Source organism: Pituophis catenifer, unplaced genomic scaffold (assembly GCF_029215685.1).
Source record: "Pituophis catenifer annectens isolate HBS135680 unplaced genomic scaffold, rPitCat1.0.hap2 SCAF_3, whole genome shotgun sequence".
Classification (NCBI taxonomy): domain Eukaryota; kingdom Metazoa; phylum Chordata; class Lepidosauria; order Squamata; family Colubridae; genus Pituophis; species Pituophis catenifer.
The window spans coordinates 39,204,450-39,222,783 of record NW_027256883.1 but is presented as its reverse complement, the minus strand read 5'-3'; the positions used below and the strand labels follow the sequence as shown (position 1 = coordinate 39,222,783).

Genomic DNA, 18,334 nt, shown 5'->3' with positions numbered 1-18,334 from the left:
CTACTGAGCATTAATAAAGAAACAAAAATGCCAGAACATTTTCAATCCTATCAATTCCTTTAGTGGTTACTACATTATGACTATACTTTTATATAAGTAACTAAAATTATATTGCGGTCAGTAGGAACCACAGAGCCTATTTCCTGGGCTTTTACAAGAAAAACAACTTGAGCATTGTAATTAATTGACATAAATTGATTCAACAAATTTGTTAGTAAAAATAATCATCATAAGCAGGAATAGATGAACTGCATTTTGCATATTAAATATCAACTATATATATTTTCCTTGAATGAATATTTCCACATTGGTAGATACAGATTACTGTATCTGTAAATTACTGGCCCTTCAATAGTGAGAGTTAAGAATAGTTTGATACCAAACTATCTTATCTAAGCAAATAATACTCTTATAAGGTGGGAGGACAAGACATTGTTAATGGCATTACCATGCAGTGTTAAATGATGAGTATCTAATGACTCAATCTATCATTCTAATGAGGCCATCTGATCTCAACATTACTTCTGAAAGACTCATTGGGCTTTATTCCAGCAGATCATCATATTCTATCCTTTGTATAACACCTATGGAACATTGAACATTGCAACATGTAAAAGCAATTCAAACAGCCAGCTCATAAGGGTGAAGGAAGAAAAACAGAGCGCAGAAATAATGAACATGCAAAGTTTAATATCCACAATAGATGGTAAAGAAAAATAAAAACCTAAAGGATGGTGAATAGTGTCCTAAGGAAATTTACGAAGAAAGAGTCAAAGGCTAGGTACCAGCAATTGAACAAAAAGAGCTTTTTCTCCTCCTTATGGAATATTTAAAAATCAAAGGGAACCAGATCCAATTTACAGGCCTTGTAAGGCCTAGATTATAGCATTTTAATGTCTTGGGTTCTTTTAACCGACTGGACATATACTGTATATCTTTCCCTGTCCCCTTGGTTTCCTGCTTTAATTATGGTATGATATGCTATCTCTGCACTGAGATTAATCCTAGACAAAATGAGTTGTACATTAGAATTTGAAGCCATTAAATAATTTATTTGAAATTTTTCCTTAATGCTAACCTTCCTTGATTTGTAGACAAAAGTGTTGAGGTAGTAAGAAATAATTGGAATTCTTTATATGCTTTCAGTACTTCATGGGAAAAGAACATTGTACATTTCCTTTCAGAATTATCTTGGATATTCTGAATATTATCTATGTGAGATGTAAATGCCTTATTCCCTAATGTGTAAATAATGTATATATGGGACATCGGGGGTTAACTTATTCTTTGGTTCCTAATGTATTCATAATTCACCACTCCCATTCTTGGCTCCACCCCTTGTATATATAAGGAGCCACCTTCACCATTTTCCTTGCTTCTATCTGTGAATATTCAGTGAATATAGAATGCCTGTTATAATTAAAGAGAAATATATTTAAACCTCTAACTCTTATTATCATTATTGAGTCTGATCCTGAAAATATTGCAACAAGCTGGTAGCAGAGGATGGTTAATTGACTCAATAAATACTTAAAGATGTCTAAGAAAGATAGGCCCAACACCAGGGCCTACAGCAAAGAAATAGAAACTGAACAAGAAATAATCAACGAATCCACAAACGCGATTTCGAGAGAATCCGAAGAATACACCACTGAAGAAGAAGAACTAATAAATGAAAATAATGACCAGGAGGAAATCGAAATAGAAAATAACGAACTCAGGTCAGAGATATTAAAACTATTAAAAAGCCAGAAGAATGATGAAAGCCTCATCGCGAATCTCCAAGAAATGCTGAAAAACAGCGGAGCAGCGAGAGAGAAAAACATTGCTAAAGAGAAACCCAAAGACCAAAAAACTGTGAGTGATATGACTACAGAGAAAGTCGTTATGAAAAAGAAAAGATGTGATCCCGCGCGAAATTTTGAATGGCAGCCATCTTGGTTCCAACAAGCCTCCAAAGTGAGCGAAGCAGAGCCAATCAAAATGCCCAGTTCAAAATTTCTGGCGCGAAAAACGTTATCAGACAATGAAAGCGAAAAGGAAGATTCAAACTCTTCAGAAGAACCAGAATCAGAAAGCGAAGACGACTTAACGAAATCCCAAGTAAAGTCAGCAATGAAGACGCTTTTTGCTGCATTTGGGCCAAAATTAAAAATTTCCAAAGCGACAACGAAGAAGCTAGAGAACAAGCCGATAACCCAAGACCTGCACGCTCCCATCCTGACTTCGAGAGCGACGACGCCCGAGCCCAGAGAGCCATGTCAATTCCGCCCTACACCGCAGACCGGATCAAGTATCAACGCACACAAAAGAAAGAAAAGAGCAGTCGCCGCCATCAAAACTCCTAAAACCGAGCCAGAAACCGACTCGTCTGAAGAGGAGCGGAGCGAACGAGCTGCAATGGAGAGAACCTTCCACGACGACGCCAAAGAAGAAATGAGCAACGCGCATGTGCGAAACTACGTAGACGGTCCGGAAAGACTTGAACTGGCCAGAGAACCGCGCAGACTCGTTGCGAGCATCCCCATGCCGTTTTGCAATTTCCTGCACTTGCGAGACCACGGACTACCTCAGGTTGTAAGTAATGGACAAAATAATGTGGGAAACTTACCCAGTGATTTCCCAAAACTTAGAGTTGATGGCATTAATTTGCAAGAATGGTATCAACAGCTCCAGGTTGTCTTTATGAAAGAAAATTTACTATTCTTTATCACTAGTCCTCCAAGAAGACCTTGGACTTTAAAAATAGATTGTTTACATCATAGAGCATTTTTCTTAATAATATCTAGCGTGTCTCCTGCAATGTATCATAGCATCAAACCAAACCTAACTGTTTCAGAAATAATTCAATGCATGTTTAATCTGTTTCACAGCGATAGTGTAGCTACCACTACAAGAATGTCTAAGGATTTCTTTTCTTCCAGAGTAAAACCAGGGGTTTCCATAAGTGAGCATTTGATATCTCTAAACAAAATAAGAGCTGAGCTGCATTTGAGGGGGGAAGTGATTTCAGATCAAACAATGAAAAGTGTTATTATCAATTCACTTGATTCATCATGGGATAGTTTTATGTCACACTTAGACACCATCAATCTAGGATATTTATCCATAGAAAGTCTATCTAACAAATTGATAGCAGAAGACAATTCAAGAAAAAATCGTTCCAGCAATCACACAGAACACAAATCTTTTAGGAAAGTAGCTTTCCAGGAAAAATACAATGAAGCTTTTAAATGCCATAATTGTGGGTCCAGGGAACACAATAGAAGAGACTGTCCCAAAATCCCAAAGGAGAGACATAGGTCAGAGTATAGGAGCAAATACAATTATAGACAGTCTTCCACAGATAGACATAAATATAGAAGCCCACCAAATTACAGAGATAGTAGAGGGAGTAGAGAAAATTCAAAAGAGAGAAAATCTGGTTCACTGAATGGACTAAATAAACAAGACAGCACTAAAACACAACAAAATGAGAACAATAATTGGCTTATTGATTCTGGGGCAACCAACCACACCACTAATAACAAAAATATATTGTCTTCATTTACAGAAGATAAATTTGTAATAAAGGTAGCTAATCAAGAAAAGGTTCAAGTATTAGGCAGAGGAAATGTGACCTTGCCTGGCCTAGGAAAAATAGAGGGGGTATTGTTAATTCCAGAAATACCTCATAACATACTAAGTGCCATAAAACTAAGCAGAGATTCTGACATCAATATAGTTTTCTCAAAGGGGAAAGCAACTTTAGAGAAGGACAAAACAAATGTAGGCACTGTGATGATTAAAGGAGGCCTACCCTATCTAATAACAAAAGAAAGATGGTTACATAACATTGATTCAAATATGGAAGATTGTATTGAGGCAGATGATGAAAATGTTAGTAACAGTGACAATGATGAATGTAAAATATCTCATGATCACGCAAATACACACAATGAGAAGAAACCAAGAATAGGTAAACCAATTCATGATGAGTGTGCTCACATCTTGCATAGGAAGTTAGGACATGCAAGTTTTCCTGTAGTACAAAAAATGACTGAACACGCAGAAGGTGTCAAAATAAAAAATTGTGAAAATTATTTGGAATGCTCAGTATGTAAATCCACTAAACTAAAAACTAGTCCCAGACCAAAAAAATCCAACAGATCAACTAACAAAATTTTTGACTTAGTACATATGGACCTAGTTGGTCCATTAACTCCATCAATCACTTATAGAAAACGTTACTTCCTAACAATAGTAGACGATTACAGTCGCTATGGTTTTGTTTACACATTAAAACACAAGGATGAAACCTTTCAGAAATTTAAGGAATTCTACAAACGCATAGAAACACAACATAATATCAGAATAAAACAAATTATGACAGATAGGGGATGTGAATTCATGTCTAAAGAATTCTCCCAATGGTTAAAGGATAGAGGAATGCTACATTTCACGTCTAGTCCATTTTCTGCGTTCCAAAACGGGATTGCAGAGAGAAAGAATTCCACACTACAAACCATGATTAGGTGCACATTAGAGGATGCTGGTTTAGGCAAACAATTTTGGTCAGAGGCCTTACATTACTCAAATTACACTCAAAATAGAACCTGGTCCAGTATTGTGAATAAAACACCATATGAGGTGATGTATAATAGGAAACCCAAATTAGCACACATGCACATATTTGGAGTCACTGCAGACGTACACATACCTAAGCAGTTGAGAAGAAAGGGAGAAAACGTATCCAGAAGATTAAGATTTATGGGATATGAAACTGGCACCAAAGGGATTCATTGATAATAATAACAAATTTATAGTCTCCAGAACAGCTGTGTTCCATGAACAGGCCAATTGGTCTAAATTACATCTTAATGAAATATTTCCAAATAAATGCAAAGATACAAAATCTTGTGAGGAAGGGACAATAGAAAATCAAAATATCAACAAAAATAAAAACAAAACCAAAACTTGGACAAATAGTCAGCACAAAATAAAGACAGACACATTAACAAAAAAGGAAGCAAGATATTTGCATGATAACCATAGCAAACCCGAAAGAGCTATTAGAAACAATAGAAATCAAGTACCAAATAAATACAGAGATTACATAATGCATATGGATGGTGAACAAATGACACCTAATACATATGAGGAAGTATTAAAACTCCCTCGTGAAGAAAAGGAAAAATGGGAACTAGCTATGAAAAAAGAGATGGAAAGTTTGCAAGGATTAAATGTGTTTACACCTGCAATTGCACCTAAAGATAAAACGATTATAGGTACCAGGTGGATTTATAAAATTAAGAATCTAGAAGGAGGCAATACTCTATACAAAGCTAGATTGGTTGCACAAGGTTATGCACAAAAATATCCGGAGGACTACACTGACACATACTCCCCCACAGTGAGAACAGAGAGTGTTAAAACAGCTCTAGTAGTGGCATCTGCACTCAATCTTGATGTATTTCAATATGACATACAGACTGCGTATTTACACGCAAAACTAGATAAGGAAATATATGTAAGAGCACCACACAGTCAATACACTAATAAGAATGAAATTTGGCTATTGAACAAGAGTCTATACGGATTAAAGCAATCTGGCAAAAGATGGTACGATTGCTTGGTAAAAGTACTTAAGACCATGGATTTCAACGCTACCACTGCTGATAACTGTTTCTTTGTAAAAAAGAGTGATGATCATATTGAATTTGTATTAATTTATGTAGATGATATTTTATATATAGGAAAACACAAGGAGAGAAGAGAAACCTTTGTAAATAAGCTAAACGAACATTTCTCGTTGAAATCTCTAGGTAAAGTAAACAAATACCTTGGTGTACAAATTAACAAAACTAGAAGGGGATTCAAACTTACTCAGAAAGATAAAATCATTGAACTTCTGAACAAATGCAATTTAAACAATGCCAAACCCTGTGACACTCCTATGCAAACTGATTTCCTTAGAAACACTGATGAATCTTCCCCTGAATTCAAGGACAATACATTTTATAGATCAGTCATAGGTTCACTTCTTTATATATCTAATTGGACCAGGCCAGATATTGCATTACCACTCAACTTATTGTCAAGATATGTTAGCAAACCAACAATGTATCATTGGGAAGCAGTCAAAAGAATTCTAAGATATCTGAAAAGTACATTAGACTTTTGCTTAGTATTAGAACCTAGTAATGGTAAAGAACCGAAACTTACATGTTACGCAGATGCGGATTGGGCTGGAGATATATCATGCAGAAAGAGCACTTCTGGTTATATTTTTCTATTAAATGACTGTCCAGTTTACTGGTACACTGGTAAACAAGAACTGGTAGCCACTTCGACCACAGAAGCGGAATATGTTTGTTTGTCCAAAGCTGCAAATAACCTTGTATGGTTTAATGATTTGATTTCAGATGTTTGGAAAAAACCTGCTTTGCCTTTTGTTATGCATGAAGATAATAAAGCAGCCATTGAAATATCCAGATCCGATGCCATTGGACAAAGGTCCAGGCATATAGATATAAAATTTAAGCATGTGAGACAATTGTCTCAAGATGGATTTATCAAAGCAGTGCATTGTGATACCTCTGAACAATTAGCTGACATATTGACGAAGCCTTTACCTTCTAAACAGCACAAATATTTAACATCAAAATTATATGTCTTATATTGTCCTGAATCTGAATGTAATTGGTGTTGTATAGCGAACCGGCATTTAGAGGGGGATTTGTGAGATGTAAATGCCTTATTCCCTAATGTGTAAATAATGTATATATGGGACATCGGGGGTTAACTTATTCTTTGGTTCCTAATGTATTCATAATTCACCACTCCCATTCTTGGCTCCACCCCTTGTATATATAAGGAGCCACCTTCACCATTTTCCTTGCTTCTATCTGTGAATATTCAGTGAATATAGAATGCCTGTTATAATTAAAGAGAAATATATTTAAACCTCTAACTCTTATTATCATTATTGAGTCTGATCCTGAAAATATTGCAACAAGCTACATATTTGCTAAATGTTGGCAAAGCTCACTGTGTTTCAAGAAAGAGATGAAATATTTTGTCTCTGTTCATTTTATAGATCAGTTAATACTTTATTGCCACGTTTGGAAATAGAGAGTCTAGGTTGTAAGAACATGAGACATTTCCAAAAGGAGACTGATCAGATTCTTTTTACAGGCAATTTTCATCTCCATTGTTTTAAACTGTACTGTGGCAGTATGTATTTCCTTTGGTGAATATTTTTCATATTAAATCATTAAATTTATATATTTAAAATGCTTTATTTTGTTTTATTTACTAGGAAACAGATCTCATGACCTTCAACATCTCAATGCATCGATCTTGGTGGCGAGAACATGGGCCAGGCTGCATACGAAGAGTGGTGCGCCCTTCAGCTCCTGGGATCATAGATGATATTTCCTATGTCTCTGTGACAGGTTGCATAATTGACTTTCAGTACCTAGAGGTCATTCATAGTGCCATCCAAATTCTACTCTCCGTAAGTCCATATTTACTTTTATGGATATTTTTATTTTGACATATTTTTTTCCAATCTTTATTTGTTAATTAATTCTTCTCACTTACAAGACAGGAGAAAATACTTTTATAAGTAGTGTAGTAATTAAGATTACTAAAGGAGTCATTTGGAACATGTAGTTTGTGCAATATGGCAGTACATGTTATTTTATCATTCAAATTAAAATAAAGTGTTACATTGATTTGCAAATCAAATCAGAAAAATGAATGAAAGAGAAGACTTAATGAACTTCTCTAATTAGCTAGGAGCAGTTTATATGCCTGGGATAAGCTTCAAAATATCAAGGGTAACTATTTTTTGGTAACGTAAAAGGCATCTCCTTTAGATTTGTCAGTTACTTGTAATTGACCATTAAGATGAGAAATTTATTTACTAGATTAGGACAATGGTCTCATTGTTATTTTTGTTCTTTTAAATTCAGAAAAACTCACGCACTTTTATTTTCTTAAAAACTCCATCGCTGCAATAGAATGTGGATATGTTACATAGGAAGTTATCAGTTACAATCTCCTATATGTTCTGTACATTGTGAACATATCAGAATCATACCTGATAATTTTGTACCCTCTGGTATGCAATTGCTTTGTTCCAAGATTTTCAGTATGGCTCTAGTTCTGCACATAGCTATTATTAATCACTACAATGATAGAATGGTCATCACTACAATGGTAGATGAGAGAAGGATAGTAAAATATTGTCTTTTCTGAAATGGGTGATTTTTCTTCTTGACGCAATGGTGAAGATAATATTTATAATTAAAATGATGTTGTAACACATTCAGATTTTACAAGAATAGAAATATAATTTCTGTTATATATAGAAATTATAAAGTAGTCACTATTGTCATACTATTAGTTTTCTTCAAAGAAACAAATCATTCAAAACTATCAGATGAAAGGCTATTTAATCCTATTTAATCTACCACTATTATGTAAAATGCCCTTTTAGTTCAGTATATTTCAAGATGTACATTTAATCTGTTAATATTTCTATGGATTTTTACTTAGTTTTAGGTGGTATGGTATCAATATATCTTCATGTTTGGTATAGGAAGTCCATTGTTAAGTAGTTCCTGAAAATTCATTATACCTACTAGGTAAAGAAACGATTAGATTTCTTTTACATATAATTAAATTTAGGGATCATATTGTCCATGTATTATATTTGGAACATCTTTTCATATTCTTTGCCCCAGCAAATGTCAACTTGGAAGTTATTAAAGCAATCAGTCCATAATTATTGTTTTAAACAAAACGTCAAAGTAAGACAGAAAAATGTGGCAGGCAAATATAAATGATTGGTAAACAATCTATGAAATAAGGAGTTGAATGTTGAGAAATTAAGATATAAACAGATCCAACTTAATTTATTACTAAAATCTAAGTAATTGATAGTCTCCTGAACATATAAGCAGGGCTACATCAGAGGAGGAAACTGGTTCCTTAATAAAGAGATCCTGTAGACATAGTTGGAAGCAAAGTGAGTCAAACAGACTAAGTTCAAGTTGACAGTTTTACAGTCTGCAGTGTATATGCATGAATTTTATTAAACATATTTCCATACAAGTTTAGATTCTACTTAATGTTACTCTACGTCATCACTCTCATTGGATTGTTCTTCATGGTATGCTATCATTAGCAGAGAATGCCCTTTCCTATTTTTAAATCTATCCAGCTGGAAATCATTCGTGGATGTTAATAAGCATCAATTGATCTCTTCCTCTACATCAGGGATATCAAACTTGATTTCATTGAGTGAGGGCCGCATGAGGGTTGTGTTTGACCTCAGGTGGCTGGGGTGAGCATCACCAGTTCAATGTCACTCATGTCGGGGGCATCTGTGGTGACCCGAGTGCTCTGCCAGCACAAACGGGCTTCTGAGGAGACTCCTTAGGAGCCCATTTTTGGTGGCAGAAGCACCATGGGCCGGCCCTTCGCAGTTTCCAGGGTTGCCCCACAGGCCAGATCTAAGTACCCCATGGCCGCATCTGGCCCCCGTGCCTTGAGTTTGACACCCTTGCTCTACATTCTACTTTGATGGAAGGGACATTCCTATTTGAGGAAGAGGGTTCAGAATTTAAATTATGAAGTGTAATATTGCTAACACCCAGGGAAATATGGCAGGTAATGTCTAAGGCAAATTTTCGAACTTATAATATGGTATAAGAATGGAAAATTCATCTTTATTTATTTTTAAAACAGCATCTAAAAAAATCCAAGCTAAATCTCACATGTAAAAATCTTAAGAAAAAAAAATCATTATTTCATAGGCTCCTAAAAAAATTCAGAAAAATATCTGAAATAACAAAATATTTCTCCAGTATCACAGTATAATTGACTATACTTCTCTACATTCCCAGGTACTAATTTGTTCCAATATAGGGTACATCTTTGTTTGGAATTTTAATATGAATATGTCCCCATGGATCCATTCCTCCTTAGCTACCATATCATTATTAACCTCTTTACAGTGTCCTTGATTTAATTGATGATTTAAGCCTTACTATTTTCAACATATCTGTCAGCTGCTGATTATTTAATTTGAGGATGAACCATTACATTTTTTGTGATTTTAAATACTACTTTATCAAAGGGAAAAATAATTTAAGTAGCAGCCATTTAATTAGCAGTCTTCAGTGGAGCAGCTATTAAAATGAGGAACATGTCAATTATTATGAAATGAAATATTTCTTCTATGCTCAGGAGACCTTTAGTTAGTGTGACTAGACGTCCCACTTTTGGCGGGACAGTCCCGATTTTTAACAATTTGTCCCGCGGCGTTTTAAAAAAGTCCCGATTTTTGGAAAGAATGAACGACAAGCTTCTTCTGGGTTTCCAGGGCACACATGCGCACCAGCCAGCTAGTCTGCTGGTTACTGGTGCGCATGCGTGTGCAACGATCAGCTGGCCTTAATGTCTTAGTGCGCGTGCACACCAGCCATACCTTCATTGCCCGCATGCAGCCCCAGGACTCCGCCCTTTGCCAGCCAGGAACGCTGCCACCAGTCGCTCCTGTGCACCCAGCTGCCTGCCTGCCTCCTCACCACCACCATGAGGAAAGGCCCCGAAGTTGCGCTGCCTGGAATCCACATGGTCTGCCGCAGGGGGAGGCCAGGTATGGCTGGCTGGACGCTGCCTGGAGCTGAGCTCGAGGCTGGCAGGAGGAAGAACGTTGCCTTTTAGCTGGCTCGAACTGTCTGCTGCCGCAGCCTGCCGCCATCCCCTCTCCCCTGCCAGCTGCTCCTGCCACTGCCAGGGAAGCGGCTGTGCGAGAACCGCTGCCGCCAAGGGCAAGGAGGCGGTGGTGGCAAGGATGGGTGGTCCGGGTCTTCCCTGTCTCCCCACCCAAGCAGACTTCTAGCACAGCCCCAGGCCTCCAGAGGGAGGAAGGGAGGTAGGGAGGGAAGCCCCAGCCTGCTGTTCCTGCCACCGCCACCCCCTTGCCTGCAGCAAGAGCGGTTGTCATGCTGCCGCTTCTCTGACAGCACCAGGAGCAACTGCCAGGACAGAGAGGGCGGGGGCAGACTGTGGTGGCAGGCTGTTCTCGCTGGGTAACAGACAGGCTGCTCCTGGAGCAGGCAGGAGAAGGAGAAGCCACCAGCGGGGAGGCAAGCTGCCCCAGGAGGACTGGAGGAGAGCGCAGCTCCTCACTCATGGAGATCCACCGGTGGGGAAATGGTCGTGGAAAGCGGTAAGAAATGCGTGAGCCAGGAAGCGGTCATGCTCCCTGGCAGGAGAGGGTTGCACGTTCACTCCAGCAAAGGTTTGTGCAACCCTCTCTGGCCAGGAAGCATTACTGCTTTCTGGTCAGCGCACCTCTTACCGCGCCCACTTCCCAACCGGTAGATCTCCATGAGTGAGAAACTGCACTCTCCTCCAGTCCTCCTGGGGCAGCTCGCCTCTCCGCTGGCAGCTTTTCCTTCTCCTTGCTGCTCCAGGAGAAGCCTGAGACTCAGCTTTCCTCGGCAAAGCGCTTCATCATTGCAGGGCAGGGGACCCGGGCGGCACCAGGGGATCTGTGCAGCTACTATCCCACCCCTCCTCAGCCTCGGCCATGCCGCGAAGCTCCAACTCAAGGAGGAGAAGATGGAGGAAGGGGGGAGTCCAAATGGCAGCTACCTGAAGCAAGCTGCAGCGCGATTATGCAGGGCGGTTGGAGAAGTGGCAGAAATAGCAGCCAGGGCTGGGCTTTCAGCGGGTAAGCAATGCTGCCTCTGCCGTGGGGAACTTTGGAGAAGGCGGGGGCAGGCTATGCGAGCAGCCTGTCTCTTAGCTAGCGAGAACGGCTACAGGCTGCCCCCGGCCTCTCTCTCCAAAGTTCCTCATGGCAGAGGCAGCGTTGCTTACCCGCTGAAAGCGCATCCCTGGGTGCTATTTCTGCCTCTTCTCCAACCACTTAGAGTCCTGCGTAATAGCGCTGCAGCTTGCTTCAGGTAGCCTCCGTTTAGACTTCCCCTGCCCCCTCTTCCACCAGCTTCTCCTTGAGTGGGATAGTAGCTGCACGGATCCCCCGGCGCCGCACGTGTTCCCTGTGCTGCCATGATGAAGCGCTTTGCTGAGGAAAGCTGAGTCTCAGGCTTTTCCTGGAGCAGCAAGGAGAAGGAAAAGCTGCCAGGGGGAGGCGAGCTGCCCCAGGAAGACCGGAAGAGAGCGCAGCTTCTCACTCATGGAGATCTTCCTGTTGGAAAGTAGGCACGGTTAGAGGTGCGCTGACCAGGAAGCGGTCATGCTCCCTGGCCAGAGATGGTTGCACAAACCTTTGCTGGAATGAACGTGCAACCCTCTCCTGCCAGGGAGCATGACCGCTTCCTGGCTCGTGCATTTCTTACCACTTTCCGGGACCATTTCCCCACCGGTGATCTCCATGAGTGAGGAGCTGCGCTCTCCTCCAGTCCTGGGGCAGTACGAGAACCGCTCTTGATGGGGGCAAGGAGGTGGCGGTGGCAGGAGCAGCAGGCCGGGGCTTCCCTCCGGAAGCCTGGGGCTATGCCAGAAGTCTTATTGGGTGGGGAGACAGGGAAGCCCCAGACTCTCTCAAAATAATGACTTTCCAGGCCCAAAACGGGGCGGAGGGGTGCCCGAAGTGCATGTGTAGGGCACCCATGCGCAATGTGGGGTGCATGCGGGGGAGGGTCATGTGCACATGCGCATGTGGGAGGGTTCGCATTGCATTATGGGTGCTGGCACACACAGGAGCTGTTGCGCGCACACATACACACTTCCGGCACGCCACGAGAAAAAGGTTCGTCATCACTGATATAGACCAAATTTTTAATCAAGAACACACACCCCCCGTCAATGGTGTCCCGCTTTATCAATGTTAAAATCTGGTCACCTTACCTTTAGTGCTTTTCCAAATACATATTTTCAAGAAAAAGGTAGAGTTGCATTTTCAATCGCCTATATTTAAGAAATGATTTGAGAGTATACTTTATTGTATATTTTGTTACTGGGATTTTAAAAAGCTCACAGTAAATATAGGAAGAATCAAAGTTAAGAAAATAATTTCATTAATGTCTCAGACATTTCTTGGATTATGTCCAAGATTAAGAGATGATGAGATAAGTATGTCAGGGTTAGGGAACACAGAGCTCCATATCCCTGATATATTTATGCCATTCTGAAAAAATACTTACTTTTAATACTTCTTTGGTCTCTTGAAGTTAAAGTGACTAACTTACCATATGTCTTAAGAACAAGGCAAGAAATCCTTTAAATAGTGGGAAAGCCCAGAATGAAATTGCAACATATTATCTCATCCGAAAGGTGCTTTTTCAAGAGGCAACTGGACTTTCCTAATTTTTCTTCGAAGACGTTTCGCTCTGAAGAACTAAAGAAGCTTCTTGGATGAGAAGCGAAATGTCTTCAAAGTAAAACTAGAAAGTCCAGTTGCCTCTTAAAAAAGCACCTTTGGGACAGTCATGATCTAGATGACTGAATATCTCCATAGACATTCATCCTATCATCTGTTTTAGTGGCTTCATCTTGGTTTACAAGCCCAGCATTCTAACCTAATGAACCAATGCACTCCTTTCGGATGGTGATGAAAAGTATGGGAAGGACAGCAAATGCCCTAGGACAGTGATGGCGAACTTTTTTGGCACCGAGTGCCCAAACCGGAATGCACGTGCATGTGCGCATGCCGGAATTCCATCAACCCGAAGACCAGCTGGCCGGCATGTGCATGCCTGTTTTTTGGCCATTTTCCGGGCTGTTTTTGGCCTGAAAAACAGCCAAAAAATGGCCAAAAAAAAGGCCCCTTTTTCCCGGCCAAAAATGGCCTGAAAATGGCCAGGAAAAGGCCCAAAACTGGAAACTAAAAGAGCAGCTGGCAGGGGCACATGTATGCCATCTCTGGCACACGTGCCATAGGTTCGCCATCACGGCCCTAGAATGAATACTACTAAGAGCCAAATAATGTTTGTTTTGTCATATAGCATTTACTGACAGCAATTATGTGCTAAGTTAAGGGAAAGGAGCTGCACTTCAAAGCTGGTGTGGAAGCAATGCTGCTTTCCTGCCACTGCTATGCTGCTGTAGGATTCTGATCAATCACTCATATTTTGTGGACAGCAATTAGAATACACTCTCATGTATACTATAAGAACTATGGAAAGGAATATGAAACAATCAAAGGAGCGCCATCACTTGGTCTTTTTTGTTCATAGCTACAACTACCTGGAGAGGTTTGTACTCTAGCATAATTATGCACACTAAAGTAAAAAAAATAATAATGCTGCTGACCTTTAATTCTGGAAACCAGGCCCAAAGTGCATTATTTATAAAATACTTGGCAAGTTCCTTATATTTATGCATAAACACATACTAAATTATTTTTAGGTCAGCTGGCATTTGTGCTTTTGCTAACTGCAGAAGTAATTTCAATTTTATTTGAGGTGGCTTGTTCAGGTTGAGCAAAAATGAGATGTGCAAAATAACAGACCTGTTGTGCAGTGATGCAGAAGATAAGAATGTGTCATACTAAGAGTTGAAAACAGAAAGGACCCTCCATTCTTATGAGGTCAAGTAAGTAGGATCCTATATAGTAGAATGTATTAAAAAAATACTGTATTATGTCATACACAAACGTACTAAGATTTGAAACAGAGGTGGGTAAGCCAACAATGGTGGAAAAGTAGGATAATGGAAGGAAAAGAAGAAGAAAAATGCTCAGATAGAACATACACAATAAGAATGCACAACAATGAGAATGTGGACAGTAACAGATTGTTATATCAGTCAAAACAAACATTAAACAATAAGATATGTTAGCTATTAATTACAAATGGAATTGATATCATGCATTGCAATCATATATAAGAAATTATTCAATATCATAACTGACATTGAACATAAAATATTAATAGCATACAGTATTTATCTACATGACAGCCACTTTGGTGCAGTGCAGAGCCAGTTTGGCATCAGGCTGGAAACCGGGAAATTGAGAGTTCTAGTTCCACCTTGGGAACAAAGCCAACTGGGTGACTTTGGGGCAGAGATTCCCTTTCAACCCAATCCATCTCAAGGATTGTTGTTTTGGGGGAAATGAGAAGAGGAAGGAATATTAGATATTCAAGGTTGCTGCCTTGAATTAATGTTTATTAATGTATGTTAATATTTTTATAATATTATAAAAATAATAAAGGTGAGAAAAAAATAAATACATAAATAAACCTGCTTATTGGTTATTATTGCTATTATTGAGCATCGCACAGTCAGCCAGATGTTCAGGCTGGATTTGGCATTTTTGTCTAGCTATCGAGTCCTTACCAAGGATCTGGGATAGGCAGATCTGGATGTTTGATGGTGTTACAGATATCATCACAGAATGGAAACTGTTCCCAGTAAGCCACTTTTTACAATTGACTGATGGCAAATTTGTCAATGCCAGTGGTGGTGTACAAGTGGTGCTCCAGTTGTGGGATTGCACTCAAGGCAATCTTGGTGCTATCCTTGCTTGGCTTCACCAAAGTCATTCTATTTCTATTTCTAGGTCTTTGTATTTTGTTATCTTCTCCAGTTTTTTCTCTTCTATTCTGCTGTCTCCAGGCACTGACACTTCCACTATCCAGACTTGTTTGTCTTTCTTATCAACAATTGTTAAATCCAGGGTGTTATGTGACAGGTGCCTGTCTGTTTAAATTCTAACATCCCAGAGCAATTTAACTTCTTCATTTTCTATGACTTTCTCTATTTTATGGTCCCACCAGTTCTTGCTTATAGGCAAATGATATTTCTTGCAGATCTTCCAATGCACCATTGTTGCTACTTTGTCATGCTGCTGTTTGTAGTTATCCTGGGTGATCTTTTTGCAGCAGCTTACCATTTAGTCTGTTGATCTTCTTGGCTATAGCTGTTACTTGCTGATTTATTATATCCAGTTTTCCCTCGATCTTTCTTGTTTCTTAGTGGTATTTCCTGATTAGGTATTCTTTGGTCTTCTTTTTCTTCAGCTTTTCTTCTTTCAACTGTTCTAGCTTGTTTGCATCTGATCTCAACTTGATGATCTTAATTTCAAGTCTAATCTTCCAGTTTTGTGGTACACTGTTTGGTTATTTTTCTTCTTTGTTGATTTTGCACCCCAGGTATTCAGTTATAACTGCAGACGTGCTGTACATTAATTGGTTGTTGTTATTGTTGTTGTTGTTGTTGTTAGACTGATGCAGGATCAGAACAGAATTGGAAACAAAATATGGAAGGAGAGGGAGCTTAAAGCTCATGACATGCCAGATATAATTATCCCAAAGTTAATTATTCTTTGAACTCACTGTTCTCCAAGTTAGGAAACTGCTATTAATAGCTGAATAGCTTTTGGGACTTTGAAAAAAAAAAGAAAAAGGAAAAAATGAGCATGAATTCACATATTTAGCCTACTATGCAGCGTGTCCCTTTGTCAAACAGCTTTTATGAGACTGCTCCTCTGAAGCCAGTTTCCACCTATCACAGAGTATGCATATAATAAAACATTTCTTGACTTGGTACTAATGTAATCACATATTAGCAGACTCCTAATTAGAACCTGCAAATGTACAATGTGTATATTGTCAAATGAGTAAAGATGAGGAGAATAAAAACAGATGGCTCTTCAGTTTATCTGTAAAGTTAAAGTAAAAACGAAAAACCTTTTTAAAAATATCTCCTTGGACACTGGAAATGATCAACACAAAAAAGAAAGGCACTTTCTTTTTTTAAAAAAATTTATTAGAGCAAAAAAAAATGTATAATAATTTTTCTATCACGGTGTAACATCGCCAAAATATCCATATATATATATATATACACCAATAATCAGAGAGTAAAATAGAAAATATTTACAGCTTCTTGTATACAAATTTACCTTTCCAATACTTATTAATTACCATAAATATACCATCATCTATAATTATAATCCAACATTATCTTTTGTCTCTTCCCCATCGTTTCTGGATCCAATCATACCACATATTCCAAGTACCTTAAAAGTCTGAGTCTCTTTTACCCTTGATCAGTTTTGTAAGTCTGTCGGATTCTGCACATTCCATGACTTTATAAATTATTTTTGAGTCCGTTGGTAAGTCCTCATTCTTCATTCTTGTGTGAATGCCAGTCTCCCTGCAATAATTATGTGCAGCATCAAATACCACTTAGTCAATCCAATATTTGCGGGTCTAACCCCCAACAAAAAGGTTTCCGGTTTCATGGAACTTACTTCCACCAATGGTGGACATGCCCACTGGCAGCTAAATATTGGATAAAATATGACGATGGTTGCTTTAAATTACACACTGTAAAGTGGAAGAAAGGCACTTTCTCATATATAGAAACATTAAAGCAGTGGTGGGTTGCTACTGGTTCTCCCCGGTTCGGGCGAGCCGGTAGTGGAGATGGTGAGGTGAGAGCGAACCAGTTGTCTCTGACAGTTAGCTTGGCCCTCCTGCCCACCCCTGCATTATACATACCTTATATTCGGTTGTTTTTAGCCCAGCTGAAAGGCACAGCAGAGCGGATTGCTGCATCTCAGCTGTTCCGTAATACACTGCACTTGCACAAAGCATGCACAAAGCAAGTGCATGAAGCGAACCAGTGGTAACACCGGTTGAAACCCACCACTGCATTAAAGATGGCACATTAGTCATAGATGTGGGAATCAGTGCTCAGTCATGAATATAATCAGGTATCATGGTAAAGCAAGTTCCCCAAGTCTAAATTTCAATCAATAGCCATTGAGTGCCAGAATTAGTTTGGCAATGGGGTGAATAAAGCAGATGTTTAATGTTCTCTTTGCTCCATATCATTATCTTTGAAACTAGTATTCTTCCCAAAAAGGAAACTGCCATTAACTTCAGCATGTTGCCTTGAACTCCATGAAAAAGGACAGAATACAAATAGGTACAGTAAATGTTACAAGTACCATCGATATGACAACTTTGCTCCAGTTAAGGGAATTTAAGCAGTTGACAAAATTTATTCTGCACTAGTGAAAATGGGAAAGGGGTAAACATGGAAGCCTGTTAAATCTACTAAAGCTATAGGAACTGTATCTTCTATGTAGAGAGTGATGATTTAATTCAGCAATTGTCACCCTTATGAAAGACCCAGACTAAGGGGAAAAAACTAGCTTGGCCATGAAACAATTCTGAGTATACAGCAAAGAAGGCTGATCTTTGGAAAGCAGCTCTTTTACTTTAAAGGTTGTCTTCTGTTGCCTTCATCAGCTTTATATCTCTGATGGGTAGACAAAAGATCGTGGAAGTTGATCAAAGTTCTTAAGCTTATTCAGATAGGAAGTGGTTCTTGACACTGACCCTAAACTGCT

General features: G+C 39.1%; 1 protein-coding gene across 1 annotated transcript in view; it reads left to right on the top strand.

The window, feature by feature from the left end:
* NKAIN3 (sodium/potassium transporting ATPase interacting 3) overlaps positions 1 to 18,334 on the top strand; it is a 131,245-nt gene that overhangs the window by 88,997 nt on the left and 23,914 nt on the right. The window contains exon 4 of the mRNA XM_070942260.1: positions 7,301 to 7,498. Coding sequence (XP_070798361.1) covers positions 7,301 to 7,498 — 198 coding nt within the window. The remainder of the gene's footprint in view (positions 1 to 7,300; positions 7,499 to 18,334) is intronic.